The sequence below is a fragment of the Lontra canadensis genome, unplaced genomic scaffold, assembly GCF_010015895.1.
Source record: "Lontra canadensis isolate GAN:19392208 unplaced genomic scaffold, GSC_riverotter_1.0 scaffold74, whole genome shotgun sequence".
NCBI classification, from domain to species: Eukaryota; Metazoa; Chordata; class Mammalia; order Carnivora; family Mustelidae; genus Lontra; species Lontra canadensis.
The window spans coordinates 2,531,879-2,553,436 of NW_022631068.1; the positions used below are offsets into that span (position 1 = coordinate 2,531,879).

The 21,558-nt window shown below is 44.8% G+C and overlaps 1 protein-coding gene across 9 annotated transcripts in view; it reads right to left on the reverse strand.

Moving 5' to 3' along the window:
* The window catches only part of SERGEF (secretion regulating guanine nucleotide exchange factor), a 217,265-nt gene that overhangs the window by 76,320 nt on the left and 119,387 nt on the right, over positions 1–21,558 (reverse strand). For 8 of the 9 annotated variants that reach the window (XM_032881155.1, XM_032881154.1, XM_032881153.1 and 5 more), the window contains one exon: positions 7,347–7,383. In XM_032881155.1, the coding sequence (XP_032737046.1) occupies positions 7,347–7,383 (37 nt within the window). Of the gene's footprint in view, positions 1–6,081; positions 6,376–7,346; positions 7,384–21,558 lie in introns of all 9 variants that reach the window. The other variant, XR_004385402.1, reaches the window with a different exon arrangement.

Genomic DNA, 21,558 nt, shown 5'->3' on the forward strand with positions numbered 1-21,558 from the left:
GCAGAGTCTGCTTGAGATTCTCTCCCTCCGCGCCTCCCCTTTGTCCCTCCCTCACTGGTGAACACACTCTCTCTAAAATAAATACATAAAATCTTAAAAAAAAAAAAGGACAAAAATACAAAGAGCTCCTGAATATACAAAAAGGTACTCAATCTTCATTCATAACTACAAGCAGAGGGACTCTAAAGGTCACAATCACCTTAAAGGAGAACAGAGTTGGAAAATCTAAAACCAGATATTGGAATTTATTATAAAGCTGCAATCAAGGCGAAAAGGTAGTAGCATGCACATAGAAAAATAAACTAATGCAAGAGAAGAGAGACTCGAAAACCAAATTTACACATATATACAGTCTCTTGATTTACAGCAAAGGAGCCTCTAAAATTCAATGGGGAAAGGAGGAACTTTTCAATAGATGGTTTTAGAGCAATGTGTTGTTGGGTTTTTTTTAATACAGATTCAAAATGGATTCTAAACCTAAATGTAAAAGGCAACATTAATAAAGTTTCCAGATGAACACAAAGGAGCATATTTTCATTTCGGGACCTTGGAACAGACAAAAATATTTTAAAGAGAGCACGAACACCTCAAACCATTAAATAAAAGATTGATAAACTAGACTTCATTGGAATTAAGGATATCCTTGCATCAAAAGACACCAATAAGAGAGCAAAAGACAAGCCATAGACTGGGAAAGGAAAAGATGTTTGCAATATCTATCTATCTATCTAATGGATTCAAGTCCTTTGTGTGATAGGTATATCTATATCTATATCGATATCGAAATTAGATATAGATATACCTATCACACAAAGGACTTGAATCCATAAGATAAAGGATGCCTTGTGCAAAACATTAAGAAAAACACAGAAAAAACCCACTTGAGAGTGTTTGCACTTAAGTCTTTGCACTCGACAGAAGAAGCTGACTGAGTGGCCTCTAAGTATATAAAAAGGCATTCCGCATCACTGGCTATCAGAGAAATGTAAATGAAAATGACAGTGAGGTTCCACACTACTTATTCTGCAGGATGGCCTCGATCAGCAAGACTGAAAACACCTGGCAAGGATATGGCACAGTTGCAACGCCCATATATTGCTGACCGGCAATATGTAACTGGCACCACTACTTTGGAAAACTGTTAATCCACTGATGCTCAGGACTGGATCTAGAAATCCTACTCCAGGTGTGCACTCAGGAGAAACCAGTGTGTATGTTCACCAAAAGGCATGTGTAAGAATGTTGACAGAAGCCTTATTCACAGTCCTCCAAGGGGAAGCAACAGGGAAATGGACATCTGAGTTGTGGTATGTTCACCCAGTGCGCTAATACTGACCAATGAAAAAGAACTTCCACTACACACAAAATAGAGGAGTCTTAGAGACACAATGCGTTGAACAAAAGAAGCTGAACACAAAAGGGTGCACAGTGTGTGACACCATTTATATGCAGTTCAGCCACTGACACAGCTCGTTTCTGGAGACAGAAGCTGGAGTAGTAGTTAACTCTGGGGCTGGGGTATTGCCTTCTTGGGTACCTGAAACGTCCTGGGTCTTGTACTGGGTGGTAGTTTCCTAGGTATGTGCATATAGAAAAAATCATCAAACTGGACCTCTAAGATCTGTACACTTTACTGTATATATACTGTAACTCAATTTAAAAAGTGAACAAAGACAAAAACCACTCTTAGTAGTTTTTCACCTATCAGATTGGCAAAAATCTAGAAGTTTCTTGACATATTCTTGCTGCAGAAACAGGCACTCATTTATTGCTAGTGGGAGTGAAAAATGGTATAATTCCTATGAGGGCAAAATTGCTTATGAAGGCAATAACTCTTGCAAAATTGTTATGCTTACTCTTTGATACAATAATTTTGCTTCTAGGGATTTTTTCTTCAACAGCCCACCAATGAAATGACATATATACACAAGGCTGTTCACTACACCATTACCTGTAATAGCAAAATATCAGAGATGATCTACATGTCCATCAAGAGGGTATGGGTTAAATAAATCACAGTACATAGGTACATTGGAATATTATATACCTGTAATACTATCTGGGGAGGCTTTTATGCTGATAAACTGTTGAAAGAAAAAATAAGACACTACAAACTATGTACATTATAGTACCACTGATGTGAAAGGAGGGATAAAAATATATTTTAGCATTTACTTAATATGGGCAAAAAGAAACTAGAAAAATACAGATGAACAGACATTAGTTGCACATGTGGTAGAAGGATTTTTGTACATTGGACAAATAGGAGGACAGGGAAGGAGGAAAATTTTTCATTTTAAATCTTTTTATGCCTTTTAAGTTTGAATCATATGTGTGCGTTAATTATTCAAAAATTAAGTAAGTAAATTAATTTTTTAAGCGGTAAGGGACAATGAGAGGGGGGAAGAAGAATCCTAAAAAGGGGTAGTTTTCCAAAACAATATCATCAACTTCATAGTTCTCTCTGGTGATTATACACAGAACTGCTGAATCGGAAGGAAAAGACATTTAGGGTGCAAGACAGAAGTTGCTAACATGAAGGGGAACTAAGTATTGAAAGGAAGAGATGAGATCATCTTATCTGGTGGCCTTAAAACCAGGCTAGACTGTCACTGGTCTGCAGGAAGGCAGCATGGGGGGTAGCGGACCACAGGCTCTGAAGTTAGAGGCCTGGGTTAAAGACCTGGCACACTTACTCCTCCCAACAAACTGCTCAGCCTAGGCTTCAGCTTCCCTCATCTAGAAAATGGAGTTAACAACAGCACCAATTTAGCGATTTGCTCTGAGGATTAAATGAGATAATATAAAGCATTTATGCTTTGCCAATCACGCTGTGCGCAGGACCATACAGTTTACGCTTGCCTCTAAGCTCTCTGCAAGCCCCTGGGGTTTGGAGGTATGGCCTCTTAGAGGAACAGCCAGTGTCAAAAAAGATTTAGTTCTCACTATTAAATTCCTCTCTGACCCTGCTTGATGGGTTTCAAGTGAAGGTCAGATGTTTTGCCACACATATTACAAAGGTACAAAGGTTCCATAATTGGAAATCATCACGGAAACGAAGGGGGGAAAAGATCCTTACATAGATTATAGCTCCAATTTGGTAAGAGAGCTGGCTTTGCTTGGAGGAAGAGGAGGAGGAGGCAGAGGAGGAGGAGGCGGCATGACACTTTCTTGCCAAATATCTAACCCTTTAACAATGCATGTCTGGCAAGCCTGAATGCTCCAGGAAAAGGCCACCAATAAAATCCTTTCCAAAGGTCTGCATGGAGCGGGGAGAGAGGAAATGCAGTCAGCTCTTTTTTTCTCTGCAGGAAGGGAAGGCTGAACAACTGCACATCAGGAGAGAAGGCAAACAAATTGCCCATTCAAGCCAAAATAAGCTGCTCCCAGGGGAAGCAAAACAGCTGGAACCAATTCAGCCAGACACAGAGGTGAGGGCCCCAAAGACAGAGCCAGACCTGGGAGCCAGCCTCTGGTAGGCAGGGATCTTCTGAGCAAGTGGTGGTCACATGCCCTCATGTCACCTCTGCTGACCTCAGTCTCTGCCCACGAATGGGAGCAAGTCAGCCAGCTCTGTGAGATGCAGAGGGAAATCCTAGGTGGGAAGGCAGGAAGAAAGAAACAGCCCAGTGAACCTGCCAAGCGAGCGAGCACCTGCTGAGCACCTGTTACACAGCAGGCACCGAGCAGGCACCTGACATGCCTATGCCATTTCGAAGAACAACTTTCAGGGGCAGGTTGATCACACACATGAGGAATCGGGCCCCCTGAGCCAGCGTGACCGTGCACGGCACACACTTAGAAGGGGCCAGGCCAGCTGTGGCCTCTGCCTCAGCTCTCTCCTTCCTGATCATCACTTGACTTTCTCTGCGCCTCACTCCAGCAGCTACTCCCTTGTCTGAAGCAGGAACTCGCACCACCTCACCATCCTGTCTAGCCACGGCCATGCCTCGTGGCAGACACAGAATATGTCAAGAGAAGCGTCATTGGAAAAATTAAGGAAAGAACCAAACCAAAGAATTATTTTGTTCCCTAGAGAAACCTCAAGTGTGGCTGCTGTGGGGTTTGCTTCAGGCTGGAACGTGCACGTTCTGAATCCCTGTCTGGGGCAGCGGATAGCAGAAGCCTCATCTGGAACCAATCCAGCCTAGCACTGTTTCCAGATCCCCCAGATTGGTGTTCCCAGGCTCCAAGTTTTACAAATCCCTTCTGTAGCTACGCTGAGATCCTGCACTGGTCCCTGGCATTCTGGGTGGGGAAGACACTTCCCTCTCTAGCTCCTGAGGTTCCTACCTTGAGCACTAAACCTTTTTATACTCATCTTACAATTACTTCCTTCCTTGAAGTCTTCATACATGATGATGATGATGATGGTGGTGGTGGTGGTGATAATGCCAGCTAACGTTTATTGAGCCTCTATTTTTGTGCCAAGCACTATTAGCACTTTATATAACAACCTTATGAGGTCAATAATACGATATTCCAGATGAGGCCATCAAGACACAGGGGGGTTAAGCCACTTATACAAGGGTACACAGCTCCTGAGTGTGGGAGCCAGGACTAGAATCACGCAATCTGACCCAAGGGTCTGTGCTCTCCCTGACCACCACCCGCACTGGATAGGGTGGAAAGAACAGTCTGGTAAGTCAGGCAGACAGCTCTACTATTTATTGCTACCTACCCCTGATCAACCCGTATATCCTCTGAGACTCAGGTTTCTTCTCTATAAAATGGGTACAGCAAACATACTTTGTGGAGTGTCCATTCCAAAAGCAAGTCCTGAGTTACGTCCTTCCATCCGTCTCTATTCCACCTCCCTCTCTAGTTTGTCTGTCGCACATTCATTAGACACTAAAGCTGCTTCTACACTCGAGGAAAGTTTGGCTCCCTTATATTCTGGTCTATTCTGTAACTGTTCTGCGCCTACCACATGGGAGACCCAGCACCAAGCACAGAAGGCCCAGATCTCAGGGAATGAGACTGGAGGGGGAGGAATCCATCTAAAGTAGGCAATGGTAGAAGGGCTGAGGAGAGGAGCTGGCTGTGAGAACCGAGGCTTTACCTCGGTAGGAACTCTCCTCTTTCAGCTTGTCTCCCTCTCCTGGCCTTCTGCCAGAGTCAACAGGCACTTCCTGTCACACAGCCTGCACCCTGCAGGGTACCCATGGAGGGCCCCATCCCTCCAGTTGTGGGGGGCCTCTGCTCCCAGCTCACACACACGCAGGGAGACAGGCCCAGAGCTGTGTGACTGGGCCCACCTTCCCTGACTCTGCAACCATGCATTCAACAGACTGTGAGCCAAGACCAGGCACTGAGGACAAAACAGAATAGAACAGGTCCGCCCTCCAGGAGCTCACTGGCGCACCTTGCTCTCCATGGCCTCTGATGTTCTCCTCACTATGGTAACACTGGCCACTTTTCCAGAATGTTATCATCTCTTCCTCCCAAGTAACAATGATTTCACTAGCACAGTTACACTAGCAAGCCGTTCTCCCCTCTCCCCACCCTGACCAAGAGAAAGGAGAAGCAAACAGAACTATAAATACACACACACGCATTTCTCTCACACCTCCTATATACCAGGTATCTCACACACATTAATCCTCACAGCAGTCCTGCAAAGTGGAGATCCCCCCATTACGGAGATGAGGGGGGATATGGAGGCTAATGCGGAGATGCAGCCGGTGTGAACCAAGGCTGTCTACCTGCACAGGCTATGCTCTTTCTACAGCCCGAGGCTGCCTCTGTCTACTCAGCCTGCTACTCTGCTAGCGCCGGCCCCTCCTTCATCTGGACTGTGTGCTTTCTTGTACTTAGAGTCCCTGCCATCTTCTTTTGGCGCTGGTCACAGAGGGAGCCAAGCCCTCTCCTGGACCAGCAAGAGCAGCAGCGGCCGCGCCCCCAGCACCACCTCGGATCCCCTGCTTAGCTTGTCTTCATTACACCCAGGCTGGAGCAGCTCTGGTACAAAGTATCTGGGGCGGCTGCGAAGCGGCACAGGTTTGCCATTACATTTTCTCGCTCCTTCTCTGACTCCAGCCCAGTTTACTCCCCGCCCCCCTCTGCTGGCTGGCAGCCTACCTCCTCAGCTGTCCTTGGTTCTGCCTCGTTGCACATCACGTTCGGGCTTACAGAGTAGTGCTTCCAACAGCTGCCACCGCAGGCGGCTGAGCCCCGTCTAAGCTCGATTCAGACAACAGTGCTCGGGTCTCTGCCGAGTACCAGGCACTGCTCTGGGTGCTGCAGATCGGCAGGAAACAAAAGGAAAATGCAGGGGCTTTGCCCTTCAGAAGCTGAGTCGGAGGCTGGGAGAGAAGTAGCCAGGAACAGAAGTCACCAACAGAAGGCAGGCAGTGATGGGTTTGTAATAGGATCCTAAATATCAGAGCAGGAGGGAACCTTGATTTTCAGTTTTAAAGCCTCCATTTTACAGATGGGGAGCTAAAGCCCAGAACAGGACAATTAGAACAAATATCAGATAATAATAATGAACATTTCTAAAACCCTTCCTAGGAGCTAAGCACTGCTCTATGTGCTTTATATATATTAACTCCTGGAACCCCCACAACAACTCTAGAAGGTAGGCACTACTGCCCTCCCATGGAGAGGTCAAGTACCTTGTCCAAGTTCACACAACTAGTAAGTTTTTTAAAGAGTTGAGATCATACCACATATGCAATACAGAAGCCTGTATTGCACTTAGGCAGCTGGGCCCTACAGATGTGCCTCTTGAATGCAGTGACATGGATACTAGTCTACCTGGAGAAGTAACGAGGAAGCTTCTTGAAGGAATTACTCATAGGCCTAATCATAAAAAGAGTGAACCTTGGTTATCCAGAATCAATGAAGAAGAAACCTCAACCAGTCAGAAGGCTGACTTCATCTGGGAGTTCCCGAGTGCCATGGAATACAAGGCAGTGGGAGGCAGTGAGCAGAGCCCCTTACTCCCAAGAAAGAGGAAAGAACCCGGAGTAAGATATTTGTTCAGAGAAACAAGAGCAGCCCAGTCTTCTCACCCTTTTATGTCTGGCTTTCTATACATGATATCATTCATCTGTAAAATCTTTAATACCCTCAAATGCCACTGCCTGGGGCAGGGAGGCCAGCTTAGGTACCTTAAAAAGACACTCAGTGATGTGGATAGAAATTTCTAGCAAAGGAGCTTCTAGTAAAGTCTTGAGCAACCAAAGACTTCCATATTTTCTAGAATCTCCCCCAACATGTGTATACACACACACACACACACACACACACAGAGGTACCCTGGCCTTTGATCAACCAAGTCTTCTCTAACTCTGCCACAGAGTTTCAGAACACACATAGTTCTCAGTATACTAATTACTCACCAATCACAGCCAGATTATGCTCCGAGCCACAAGAGATCTAAAAAAAGAAAAAAAAAAAAGTTATATTAGAGAAAGAAAATTCCTTGTCCAAAGAAAAGTACTCAACTTTTTCTCATCTGCTCACTGCCCCTTTCACCCTCCAGGCTCACAAAGAACATGACATGTACTTTCATACCTCAGGACCTTTGCACATGTGGCTCCTCTGCTTGGAATGCCCTCTTCTTAACTGCCTAGAAAACTTCCACTCATCCTTTAAAGGCTCAATGTGTCCACTGAGACTCCTTTGCTTCTAAGTGGACTCAAGTACTCCCTTCATTATGCAACTTATCTGTACCCCATTGTAGCAATTCTCTTGTTGCCTTTTATACCTGCTCCTGTCTCTTCGATAGACTGCATGTGTCTTGAGAACAGGCCTGGATGGCACAAGGTGTGGGACTCAGTTAACATCCGCTAAGTGAAAGAATGAATGAAAAAACCAAGTACATAAAAGAAAAAATAGCTACAACGTAAGAGATGAAGAATCATTTGGGGTTCTGAACCTAGTGTTTCCACCCAGCGAGCAGCACTTCCTGACTTTCAGTCTCTACTCGTCCCAGCCGCTACCAGGAGGAAGTAAGTGGGAATATAAATGCGTAAGTGCTTCCCCAGGTACTAATTAAAAGAAACTCTAGACTCTGGAGAAGCATCCTGTGACCTTTATCAGGATGCTCACTTCAGCTCCTGGCGAGAGGAAGGCTTCAGGTCCCTGTGGAACATCAGTGCTGCAAGGGCCCTGAGGATCATCTAGTCCGATCTTTCTACATTGTGGGGAGACAACAGAGGCTTGGTAAGAGGAAATAACTTACCTTGGGTGCCAGAGCAAGCGTGCATCAAAACAAAGACTAGAGCATCCCTGATCTTCCTAAGGCTCATGCTAGTTCCTTTCTTGAGGCTGTAGCTTCTCACCCCTTCCCAGTGAAAACCACTTGGAAATGATATTCAAAGGTCATTAGCACAGGCCCCTGACAGTCAAGGTAACAGGCTCAAAAGCCCTTTGAGTATCGGAGGCCTACTAACACACTGGTAGGTGAGAAGGGTCAGCAAAGCTTCTGAGACTTTTGTCTTTGTAAAAGCTGTGTGCTCCAGATCCCAGCCTCTAGAGGAAACAGAGATACCCACATTTACGTGAACTCCCTGACAGTTTCTGGCAAAGAAACACCTGCATATTTTGCCCTAGTCAATATTTCCAGGTGTCTAGCCTCTGCATTCCCTTGAGGCTCAGTGCCTGAGTTGTCTGATGGGTTCCCCCATCCCCCACCCAGGACCATACACACAGCACAAGTTCACTATATGCCTCCTGGTGACACTGAGGCTGGGGACCTAGCTTCTGCCAGAGGGAGCTGCTTAGATTAAGGAATTGGGAAATACTTAGATCTCTAACGGTAGGGGAATGCTTATGTAAATTATGGTAGATCCATCTGGTGGACTATTACGCAGCCTTGGAAAATAATGCTTACAATAAAGAAAAATGCTCATGATACCCTATGAACTGAAAAATCACAGAAAAACTGTATATGTGGTATGATCTCGACTCTTTAAAAAAACACAAACAAAAGACTGGAAGAAGATACATCAAAAGTTCATAGTGAGGGGTGCCTGGGTGGCTCAGTGGGTTAAGCCTCTGCCTTTGGCTCAGGTCATGATCTCAGGGTCCTGGTATTGAGCCCTGTACCAGGCTCTCTGCTCATCAGGGAGCGTGCTTCCCCCCCGGCTCCTCTGCCTGCCTCTCAGCCTACTTGTGATCTCTCTCTCTCTCTGTCAAATAAATAAATAAAATCTTAAAAAAAAAAAGTTCATAGTGATAGCCTCGGGGCTAGGAATGAGATATGCATTATAAGTATGGTTTTCCTTTTGCTTTTTCTATGCTCTCCTACATTATATACAGTGATCTCATAATCAAGAAAATTTGTATTAAAACTAAATATAATGTACCTACAACAAAGGAAAAATAATAAATATGGCTATAAAATAAATATGCTATAAAATCTGATATGTTCTGAAGTTGTGGGGGAAAAGATTTGAAGGAAATATGACCAATAATAACAATAGTTGCATTGCGATGGTAGGTTTATAAAATACTTTTTCTTATAGTCTCTGGTTTTCAAATAGTCTTTAACAGTAATGGCAGCAGTGGCAGTGGGGGAAGCAGTAACAGCAGGATTTCAAGTCACCATATATTGAAGATGTATGAAATCCAAGCAGCATGCCAATGCACTCTGTAAACATAATCTCTTCTTAATCATCCCAACAGTCTTTTCAGGGAGGTTTGACTGTGCTCATTTTAGAGATGAGAAAACTGAGGCCCACACTGCGTTAAATAACTTCCACAGCTAGCTAGATGGCAGCAGCAGAAAGAAAACCCAGTTCTGCCTGATCTCCAAGCTGATGTTCTGTATTGCTAGACGTTATCTTTGTTTTTTAAAAATAAAGTTATTTCATTTTACAAACTGCACACAGAGAAAGGGCTTGCCTCTGACTGCCAGGGTTCACCCTGGGGCTGCGGACAACAGAGCTGACCAACCTGGAGGACCGGATCTTGCAGAAACAAGCCCCTGACAAAGGCCAGTATCAGGCAGCAGATGCTGTCCTGAATTAATGAGCAAGGCCCTGATGAATGGAGTCTGTCAAGAAAATGCAGAACTGGAAGCTCCAAGCTCCCTGCTGCTTCTTGCTGTCTGTGCACTAGGTCAGGAGACCAAACACCACAGGCCACAAAATCCCAGGGCTAAAACTCCTTCAACAAGATCATATCAATGACCATTTGTTTCCCGTGGCTTCTGTCAGCATCCACCCACTACCTAGCTGTAGGCAGCTTTCTAGAAGACTCTGTTAACAATGGCAGCATGCCCAGGAGAAAGAGGTTCAGAGCCAGAAAGCCAGGTGAGTCCTAGGCCCTCTGCTTTCTGGCTCTGAGACCTTTGGCAAGATATTTAAGTGCTCGGGCCTCAGTGTTCTCTCTCAGGTGTAACCAGTAGATAACGGCATCACCCCGTCTGCCTCACAGAACTGCTACAGGACAAACGAGACAACCCATTCCCTCGCAGCCATTTGTCTCACTTTCCTTATGTATATATGTGAATGTCCTGCCCCTTCATAGGCTCCCCCATGGTGGACTTCAAGGCCCACATGAGTAGGTCCTGTTTAGCTTCTGGCCTCACTTTTTCTCTCTGCTACTCATGAACCTCAACCCAAATAACATACTCCCCTTTTTTTCCCCATTCACGCTACATTACATTTTCTCTAAGAACATAAGGCAATTTCAGGCTTTTATGAACACTATTTTCCTTGACTTGAATTCCCTTTCTCCCACTGTCTACCTAGCTAAATCCTTTAAGATTGCCCAAACATCACCTCTGGTAAAGACTGCCCTGATTCTGGAAGAAGAGCAAGCTGCTCTGCACCACATGCTCCCATGGCACGATACATCACAGCCTTATCACACAGGACATGTCTATTTGTGAAGTGTGTTTGTGTGAAGCAGCTCTGTCCCTCAGACGTCCAGCGGACTGCCTCCCCAGGAACGTCTCTGTCACACAGCCCAAGCAGACAGGGCATCAAGTTGGAGGCAGGGGAGGGGTACAAAGAGGAGGGGCCCCGAGGAGTGAGATGATCCCGAAACAAGTATGAGTAGCGGTGTGGCCACTCCAGCCCAACAGGAGCCAGGTGCTGAGATGCACAGTGAGGGTCGGAAGGGAACGGGGCTACAAGAACATTGTGTTGAGGTGAGAGGAGCCTGAAAAGCAACAGCAGGATTGTTTCAGGAACTCCGGCATGGCAAAGCACAGCAGACCAGCAAAGGAGGCTGGTCCTGGGAGACAAGTGTCCTAATACAGAGAAAGTAGCTTCCAGCTGGCTGACTGGGGCCTTCAGGAGAAGGGGGCACTCCTCTCCACAGGCAAGGGGAGCAAAAATACTGTGGAAATGTATGCTGACTCAGGGCTGCTGAAACACTACTGGGGTCTGCTCTGTTCAGGCCCCTCAGCCACAGGAGGCAGAGCTGCAGCAAACCGTTTCCAAAGCCCCAGCTGCCACAGGGCCAAGATGCCCTGGCAAGCCTCCTGCCAGGCTAGACTCCGTCAGTTCTTGTGAAGATAGTCGCAACTCCCCTGGGGGCTGGATCCCACAAATACATTTGGACAGGGATGAACTGACTGGTAGTAGATGCCCAGTGAATCTGTGCTCGCCTCGGGGGCACAAAGACTAAAATCAGAACACTACGAGAGTAGATGCCCAGAGAATATATGCTGAATGCATTAATGGGTTAAACGAATGAAGAACCAAGTGAATAAGCAAAAATTGGATGAATGTGAAAACATCCGTCAAACGCTACATGTGAGTACTCTAGCTCTGGGCAGTACTGCTGTACCACTTCTAGAAACAGGTGGCTGTCCCTTACTGAGTGCTTATGGCCAGCCAGCTGACTGCTTTGCCTGTATTATTTACTTATACCAAGGAGAGCAGACAGGTTCTTTTGTTACAACTGTTTCTACAAATGGGGCGATTGGGATTCAGAGAGTACAGTCACTTGCCTGGCCTCTTACAGCTCGTGGGGCTGCAGATTCTGTGATCTTTCAGATTCAAGTGTTCTGTCCTCCCAATGGTTTTAACCTCCCTGTTGGCAAACAGGATGGAAATAAACCAACCACGCAGGCCCAGTTCCTTGTATCCGGAAACCATGTAGCTACCAGCAAGGGATCTTAAGCTGGGGCAGCCCTAGACTTACAAGGCCCAAACATCTTCCTGGGGCTCAGACCGCCCACCTCCGGACCAAACAAGGAGCTGCTGCAGAGCTTTTTCTTGGGGGAAATGGCTATGAAGTGGCAACAAATCTTCGCCCCTGCCCTCCCCAGCAGATGACTCCCATCACACTATTCAACTCTGAACGCGGAGGGGGACAAGCAAGGAAGGTGTGTGTGTGACGGGGACTCTGGGGAAGTAGCACTGAGATCCCCAGGAGAGGATGTAGGGCCTGGGCCAGTTCCGCACCCCTGGCCAGGAGCCATCCTCATCTTCCCAGGAGCAGCCCCGCCGCAACTCCCCCACCCCAACCACGCCCCAGCCCTGGGACCACCCGGGAACACCTCGGCCTGCGGGGCCCTCTGATTGGTTCCCGCCCTGTGCCAATGGGCCCGTGTGCCCCGCGGATGCTATGGCAACCAGGCGCCTGGCGGAGGCGGGCCATTCCCCGGGACTCGGAGGAGGGATTCGAAGCCTGGGCTCTGCGCCGCCGAGAGTCTTTGGCAGGCACCACCGCCCAGAGGAGAAGCGTGTTGGGAGAAGCACCAGAAAGACAGCCTCCCGACGGCGGGGGTTAACTGGGAAGGGAACAGGTGTCTCCGTGCAGCCTTTGCTAGAACGCCACCCAAACCCATTTGCTCTGTGTGTAGAACTCAGAGGAGACAACTGGAATTTCCAAACCTGTTGGAAAAGCAGGCTGGGAGGCTGGGCAGGTTTTACAGGCAAACTGCAGTCCTGTCAGCCAATGGAGTTTTCCCCTTAGGCTCAGAAATAGCTCCAGATGCAGGCCATCGAGGCAGCAGAGAGGCAGCAGAGTTGCTTGCTTTGGAAGAACCTAGCCTTGGGTGCAAAGATACTTCTAACTCCTTTGTGAGGCTTCAAGTTTTAACTGAAGCCTAGATGTCAGAGGAGGCCAAAAAATAAGAGGCTCCATCTGTCCTCCAACTCAAAGTCCATTGACTGTGTTCCCAGAGAACCCATTTTCCCGGTAAAGCCAATTCCTTTTTTTCAAAGCACATTTTATACATAAGAAGATGAGGTTTAAAGTAGATTCTACTACTTCCTCAGAGAGATTGGGCTGGGGAGGAAGGGAGCTAAAAGCTGGTAATTGCCTGGATGCCAGGCATGTGGCATCATGGAATTTCACTCTACCTGCACAGCATCACAGCTGCTCTGTGAAGTAGGAATCTGTGTCCCTACTCAACAGGTGAGCAAACTCAGAGAACTAAATCACTGGTTCCAAGTCACAAGGGGCTATACACCCAAGTCAGCCTTGATCCAAAGGCTGTGAGCGTCACCACTATATACATATTGTCTCTGCTCTTCTGATACTGGTACCAGATCACCCCCATCACTATGGCTCAAACTGTCAAGTGGCAGCTCTATCTCCTCCTACCCTGTCTCCAGCCTGTTGGTTTTGCCTTTTCAAAGACTCTCAAATCTATGTCTTGATCTCCATCTTCAGTCCTTTTCACTCCAGCCAGGAACATTTTTGTTTATTTGTTTAAGATTTATTTATTTGAGAGAGAGAGAGAGCACAGGGGCAGGGGCAGAAGAGGGAGAGAATTCTCAAGCAGACTCGTCACTGAGCATGGAGCCCCAATGGAGGGCTCGGTCCCAAGACCCTGAGATCATGACCTGGGCTGAAACAAAGAGTTGGACATTCAACCAACTGAGCCACCCAGGCGCCCCCAGCCTGGACTCTTTAAAGAGTCACTAAATGACTTCAGGCTTTCTTCTGCCATGTCTGATTTTTTTTTTTTTTTTAACTTGGAAGTTGTCATAGTCTCAAAGCTCCTAACAACTTCCTACCACACCTGATCTCTCGCTCTCCTTTGCTACATAGAAACCTACTAATCCATCAACACAAGTAGCTTCTCTGCCCCTGGGAAATCTGTTTCCCCAAACTGTACCTTTTTTTTTTTTTTTTTTTTTTGCACCACTCTCCCTTCTCCGTATTGTTATGAACCCTACTAAGCTTACACGACTCAGTTCCAAACCCACTTCCTTGAGGAAGTTTCCCAGATCTTCTCTTAAATCCTACCACTTGTCTTGGCTGAAGTTTCCTTTTGTCAACTCTCCTTTGTACTATTAATAATTTGGGTACTGAGGTAGACCATGTTTCCCCAGTCAGTGTGGGGTAGGAGTTATGGAACCAGAAGACCTAGATGTGAGTCATGGCCCTGCCACTTCCTGGTCATGTAGCCTTGGGCAAATCTGTCTGCATCTCTGGACTTCAGTTCCCTCATCTTTAAAATGGAATAGTAACAACCAAATAGATCTCATACATACTAAAACCTGTTCATGCACTCCCCCTTCTACAGAATAAAATTTACTTTGAGCTTGACACTGTTCTGCATATAATGTGTCCACAATATATAAAAATATATAACTTGGGAACATATAAAAGGAATTGGCATAGCTTCATTTCCCTTTTCAACAGAGTTCCTCTATTGGCAAAAAAGGAGAGGACTTAAGAAACGTCTGCTGTATTAGAATATAATATACACAAATTAGCAGACACTTAGAATGCCTGCTTTCCCTACTTTAAGGGAATTCCTTTCTCCTAAGTTGCCATGCTGATATCAGGAACTCCTGTTTCCTGTGGCCAACCTAACCGGTGTGGATAGACTATGGATGGAAACCTATCTCAGAGTCGGTTGATGTATGCATTGGCTAGAACCTGTAAAGTGGCCTGATGGGAAGGGGTTAGGGAGTGAGTCCCCTAGTTCGTAGCTGGAGCAATGGCTGGAAGGAATAGACACAAGGTTAATATAAGGAGCAGTTACAGGCAGGAGAACCAGGACAGCAGGAACAATCAAAGTAGAAAAGAGTAGCTAAGTCCCTAGAATGTGAGATTTTTTGATTCCAGTGCTGAGGGTTTAAGAAGGTCTAGGTTTTTGAGGTGGTTTGTGTTCCAAATGATCTTCTCGTTGTTCTTTTATGAGGTATCCACTTAACCTGTTTTTCCTACTTGTACCCATTCTTACAATATTAAAGTAACCTAAGACTATCTCTGATCCTTACTAAAAGCACCTAAAGCAATAATGCATCTAGACTTCAGAAAAGGCACACCATTAAGTTACTTATACACTTGAGAACAGCCTGGAACACTGTAAGCTGACCAACCAACCTCAAATACAGGTAATTAATGGAATCAGGCCAGTTAGAAAATACCCTATAGCATCTTTCTCAAAAACAATTGAATTCTTGCCCAATAATAGCCAAGACAGGCTGAAATCTAAAAAGATTGCTGGGGCACCTGGGTGGCTCGGTGGGATAAACCCTCTGCCTTTGGCTCAGGTCATGATCTCAGGGTTCTGGGATCGAGCCCCACATTGGGCTCTCTACTCAGTGGGGAGCCTGCTCCCCCCACCCACCAAATGCCTCTCTGCCTACTTGTGATCTCTGTCTGCCAAATAAATAAATAAAATCTTTAAAAAGACTGCCAATACCAAGTGCTGGTGAGGATGTGGAAGAAGTGGAAGACTCTTACACTGCTGGCTGGAATATAAATTCAACAACTGCTTTGAAAAACTATTTGGCATTATCTACCAAAGCTAAACATAGATCGATATAGATAGACACAGATGCCAGGAGAACCAGGTACCCAAAATGATTACTTCGTTCCATCCAAAGGCATGTATAAGAATGTTCATAGCAGGGGTGCCTGGGTGGCTCAGTGGGTTAAGCCTCTGCCTTTGGCTCAGGTCATGATCTCAGGGTCCTGGGATCGAGCCCCACATCGGGCTCTCTGCACAGCGGGGAGCCTGCTTCTTCCTCTCTTTCTGCCTGCCTCTCTGCCTACTTGTGATCTCTCTCTCTGTGTTGAATGAATAAATAACATCTTTAAAAAAAAAAAAGAATGTTCATAGCATTTTTATTCATAATACAATAAAAAAATAAAATTAACCAAATATTAATCATCAGTAGAATGGATAAGTGTGGTATTCAAAATACTTTATAACTGTGGGGAAGAAAACTACTATTCACAACATGGATAAATCTTCAAGAATCTTGGTGAACAGAAGAAACCAGAAACAGAAGGGTAAACAGTGTGTGACTACTTACATGAAGCTCAATAATAGGCTAAACTTATTTCAAATAAATAATACAACTATTCTGAAGGGGGTTGAAAGTAACCAATCCTGGGGTGCCTGGGTGGCTCAGTGGGTTAAAGCCTCTGCCTTCGGCTCAGGTCATGATCTTAGGGTCCTGGATCGAGCCCCGCATCGGGCTCTCTGCTCAGCAGGGAGCCTGCTTCCCCCTTTCTCTCTGCCTGGCTCTCTGCCTACTCGTGATCTCTGTCTATCAAATAAATAAAATTTTTTTAAAAACTAAGCAATCCTAACAACTTTTTAAAAAGATTTTATTTATTTATTCAACAGAGAGAGAAATAGTGACAGAGGGAACATAAACAGGGGGAGTGGGAGAGGGAGAAGCAGACTCCCCATCGAAAAGGGAACCCGATGCGGGGCTCAATCCCAGGACTCTGGGATCATGATCTGAGCCAAAGGCAGGCGCTTAATGACTGAGCCAAAAAGACTGACTGAGCCAATCTTTTTAAAAAAAAGTGCAACTTTTTTTTAAAGATTTATTTTATTTTAGAGAGAGAAAGAGAGAGTGTATGTGTGTGTGTGCGTGTGTGTGTGTATGTGCACATGTGCACGTGAGTGAGCAGTGGGGAGAGGTAGAGGGAGAGAATCCCAAGCACGCTCCCCACTGAGCACAGAGTGGGTGGGGGACGGAGGGGAGAAGGGAGCTCCAACTCAGGACCTTGAGATCATGGCCTCACCTGAAATCAAGAGTTGGGCACTTAACCTACTGAGCCACCCAGGCAAACCCCCTAGTAACTTTTAAACAAAGTTGTTTGACTAAATAACTTCCATCTAAAAACAAAAAGAGCTATAAAAAAAAAAAATCTTTAACTTAGTGGATTCTTTTTTTTTTTTTCATAGTAGCACACAGGTATCAATTCTGAAAATATGTATGTATTGTAGGACTGTGCAACTGAGAGAATATGTTAATGTCTCTGGGAGCCAGAGTTTTCACTGTAGATGAAGGAAACACAAATATGGAATAATGGATGACAAAGAGGAACACTGTGAACACTGGATTTGAATGACAGGTATCAGTGTGAACTCATAGTTTCTCTCTCTCTCTCTCTCTCTCTCTCTCACACACACACACACACACACATACACACAGGTTGAGTTCAACCAATATGAAATTTCCTAGAACCAGTGACTCCTCAGCAGCAATGAGTTCACTTGGTGACCAATTTGGTCCTTTAAATACTATTTGACTAAGAGGAATCAGAGCTCCTTAGAGAAATGGCTGATTTCAGGACTGGGGGAGGGAAAGAACAATTTGAGCCTGTAACACCTATTTGTGCCAGGAAGTAAGGAAGTGATCAAAAGATGACAGGGAAATGTCAAAAGGATACCAGGTTTTCCTGAAGGGTTTTCCACTGGCTAAATCAGGGAGAATTTGAATATCAGAATGAATAATGACAGTAGTAGATTATGACTCATTGAATAAAATAAAAATTCATAAGTACTTCCTGAATAATAAATAAATAGGGGAACAGGGAAAGCTCTTCCTTAGAGTATGATGTCAAGAGTAATAAATGTAGAAGAAATAATTGGGAAAGAAAATAATTGTGCAATAATAATAGTTAATTCAAGCAAGAATCATGAATGCATGTTGAAATTACTGGGCAAAAGACTGAAGAGGAACAGAATACTTACATGGTTTCAGAGCATCCCTTCATAGATCATTCTTAATTACAAAGAAGAAATGGTAACTCTGTAGCAGAAAAGGGAGGCAGACACCACCTTACCCAAGCCATCTAACTCAGGATCACTAAGAATGTGAATAAACTGACATCAGGTTCCTCTTCATGCAAAGCATTAAAGACACAACATCACTTACTTAGCACACCTGCCCAACGTGCCTATGTGAAATGTAGTCTTGAGGGGAAATCAGATAAAATTGAGGCCCATTATACAAAACAACTGTCCTGTACTCTTAAAAAAAATATCCATGTCATTAAAGAAAAAGACAAGCTATTCTAGACTAAAAGAAGCAAAAAGACATGACAACCAAATGCAGTATATGATCCTGGATCAAAGTGAAAAATTGCCATCAAAGATATCATTGAGACAACTGGAGAAACACGAAGGTGCTCTGTGCATCAGGTATCACTATTCTATCCATGCTGAATCTTCAGAAAAGAGACAGAGGACACAAAAGCACACATGGCATAAACGGTCACTCCAACCAACGTTCTGTCAGCAAGAAACCCACAGGCACACAGGAAGAGAACTAAATCTCGTCCTCAGCCTCTGTCACGCTGAGGGAGTCAGAGTGCTGGAATGAGGAACAGAGTGGTTAAACACTTTGACTAAAAACAGAGAGCTAGAAAGCAGCCAGGCCACGTCAGAAGTAATGGCTCCCTCCTCTGGACTCTGCTACAGAAATAGCACTTATTTCTGCTATAATTAAGTGGTTCACATGTTTGTCTCTTCCCAGATTATACAGATTAAAACTTTCTTAAGCATGAGGACTGTGCCTTGTTAATTTCTTTGCTTAGTGGCTCACACAGTGCCCTGCACATAGTAGGTCCTAATCACGTGTTTGTTGAAGTCACTCATCCATGTACCTACCTCCTTCCCACAGCTCTTGGTTCTGAGTCCAGCACAGAGTAGGGATTTAGGAAATGCTAGATGAAGGACACTGGATTTATCCTTGAACTTCCTCAGTTCCTTAACAGAGTATCCCCTAAATGCTTGGAGCTCTGTAAGTAACAGCTGAATTCAGAAACTAGATTATCCTTCAGATGTTCAGAATGTGAGTCAGTGGATAAATAGAACCGGACAAGGACAAGACAGGTAGATCCCACAAGGCCTGTGGGAAAGCCCCAGGGGATCCCCCAGGGTGGGAACAATAAGAATGTGAACCCACAAGTGTGTGAAGGTAGATAGCACAACCCCTCCTATCTGGATTCTATCACCAATAATTGCAATAGAAAAAAGCCACCAGGGTGACCCTAAGCCATTTGTACACAAGGCCCAAGAATGCTCCCCTTTGCTGAGCTACACAGTGGAGCCTGCTCGGCCATCAGCAGGCAAGGGGACCAAGAGGGCAGGTGAGGCTCCTTCCAGAATGGATCACTTTTGCTTGTTTTGATTAGAATAAAACAAAAAAATCAAGAGGCCCATATTCTAAAGCGTTATTTTTTCTGGCATTAAAAAGTCAAGAATGCAGATAAGATGTGACAGAGAAATCAAAGCTTATCATAACAAGTACGTGCACAGCAACAATGAGCACAGCACTACCCACGATAACTGTATCTGCTGCAACTGGGGCCACGTGCTGGCCAGACTTCCTTCCCAAGTGCAGCCACACAAGTCAGTGTTCCGATTAGTGCAGCTGGCCTGCCCCCAGGCACAGCCTGCTAGAATCCCACCGCCTTCACTCCTGTTCCCAGTTGAGTGACCCTCGGAGGTACCTTCTTGATCTATAATGTGACTCCGCAACTTTTCTGGTTCAAGACGAAGTTGAGGGTTATCAGGTTTTGTGCTGGGCTACACACACAAAATAGTTTTTAAAGAAAGTTTATTCATATTTTTTCAGTTTATAAAAGTAATATACATGGGACGCCTGGGTGGCTCAGTGGGTTAAAGCCTCTGCCTTTAGCTCAGGTCATGATTCCAGGGTCCTGGGATTGAGCCCTGTATCGGGCTCTCTCCTCAGCAGGGAGCCTGCTTCCCTTCCTCTCTCTCTGCCTGCCTCTTTGCCTACTTGTGATCTCTGTCAAATAAATAAATAAAATCTTTAAAAAAAATTTTTTTAAATAAAAGTAATATACAGTGATGGCAAAAAATATATACATAATGAGGAAAACTTTAAAACACCTTGAAATCCCACCACCTACTATTAACCCATGTATTTCCTTCTGATCTTTCCCTATCACTATTTATGCATTAATGAAATATATGTAATTTCAGAAACACAGTTGGGGTCATGTTATATATTTCATTTTATATCATGACTTTAACATAATGTTGTTCCCTGTCATTACTTCTATTGAAATTGTGATTTTATGGCTTTAGAGCATCATAGAAATGTACCCTAAACCCTAATTTCATTATTTCCCTACTGTTGGATACTCAGATTACTTTCAATATTTTGCCATTATAAATTGTGTTGTTATGAACATTCTGGAACAAAAATCTTTGCGTACGTCTCTGATTATTTCCTTGGCATAAATTTTCTAAAGTAGAATTATTGAATAAAGGACTGTAAACCTCTTTAAGACACTTATGCAATTCAGGCAGTATATTTTATTAAGGTCACTGACAAAATAGATCACATCCAAAGGAAAAATAAAAAAAAAAAATGAGGAAAGGGTAACAATATAAAAGTAATAACATTGGCTAACATATATTGGGTATCTATGTGACAGGGAAGGTGCTTAAGAGCTTTGCATGCATTAGCTCAAGTAATCTGTGAATTAATCCTATAAAGTATGCATAGATAAGGAAGCCAAGGTTCAGAGACATGAACTGGTCCAACATCACAGTTAGTAGGTGGCACAGCTGAATTTCAATCCAATTACACATGCCGTTCCAAGAGACTACATTCACTGTTCTGCTGCAACAAGTGATGTAAAAAGTAAAGGGAAGGGGCACCTGGGTGGCTCAGTGGGTTAAAGCCTCTGCCTTCAGCTCAGGTCATGATCCCAGGGTCCTGGGATTGAGCCCCACATCGGAGTCTCTGCTCAGCAGGGAGCCTGCTTCCCCCCTCCCAACCCCCACCTGCCTCTTTGCCTACTTGTGATCTCTGTCAAATAAATAAATAAAATCTTTAAAAAAAAAAAAAGTAAAGAGAAAAATGAGTGTTTTCAATCTGGAGAAGAGAAAACTTGGATGGTACAATGGCCACAGCACAGGGAGAAGGGGAATCAGACTGCAGACTGAGATGGCAGAATGAGGATCAATGGAGAGAAACACTTAAAAGGTCAAAATACACCTTAATATCAGGAAGGCCATTCAAAAAACAGAAGTCTACCAAAACTGGAAGGGCTATCTCCAGGGGAGCCAAATTTAGTTACACGGACTGTTTAGAAACAGAGTCTTCTCCAGGTGACGGCAGAAGAATCCAGCAAGATTTGAAGCACAACAACAATTTGAGGCCCTGTAACTGGTTCTGAAGGTAGAGGGGCTGGGTTAAGTGCAAGGACTGGGAAGCAGCATCTAATCGTGGAGAGCAACTTTGGGCCAACAACCAGCACGGAAATGGGCACTCAGTCCATTTCATACCCAAAGAGCTCAATGAGTTTACAAGCACACTCTTCTCAGAGTCTCCCACTAAGAATCAGCTCAGCGGATGTGTTGATTTTGGCTTTGTGAGATGCTAAGCAGAAAACCTG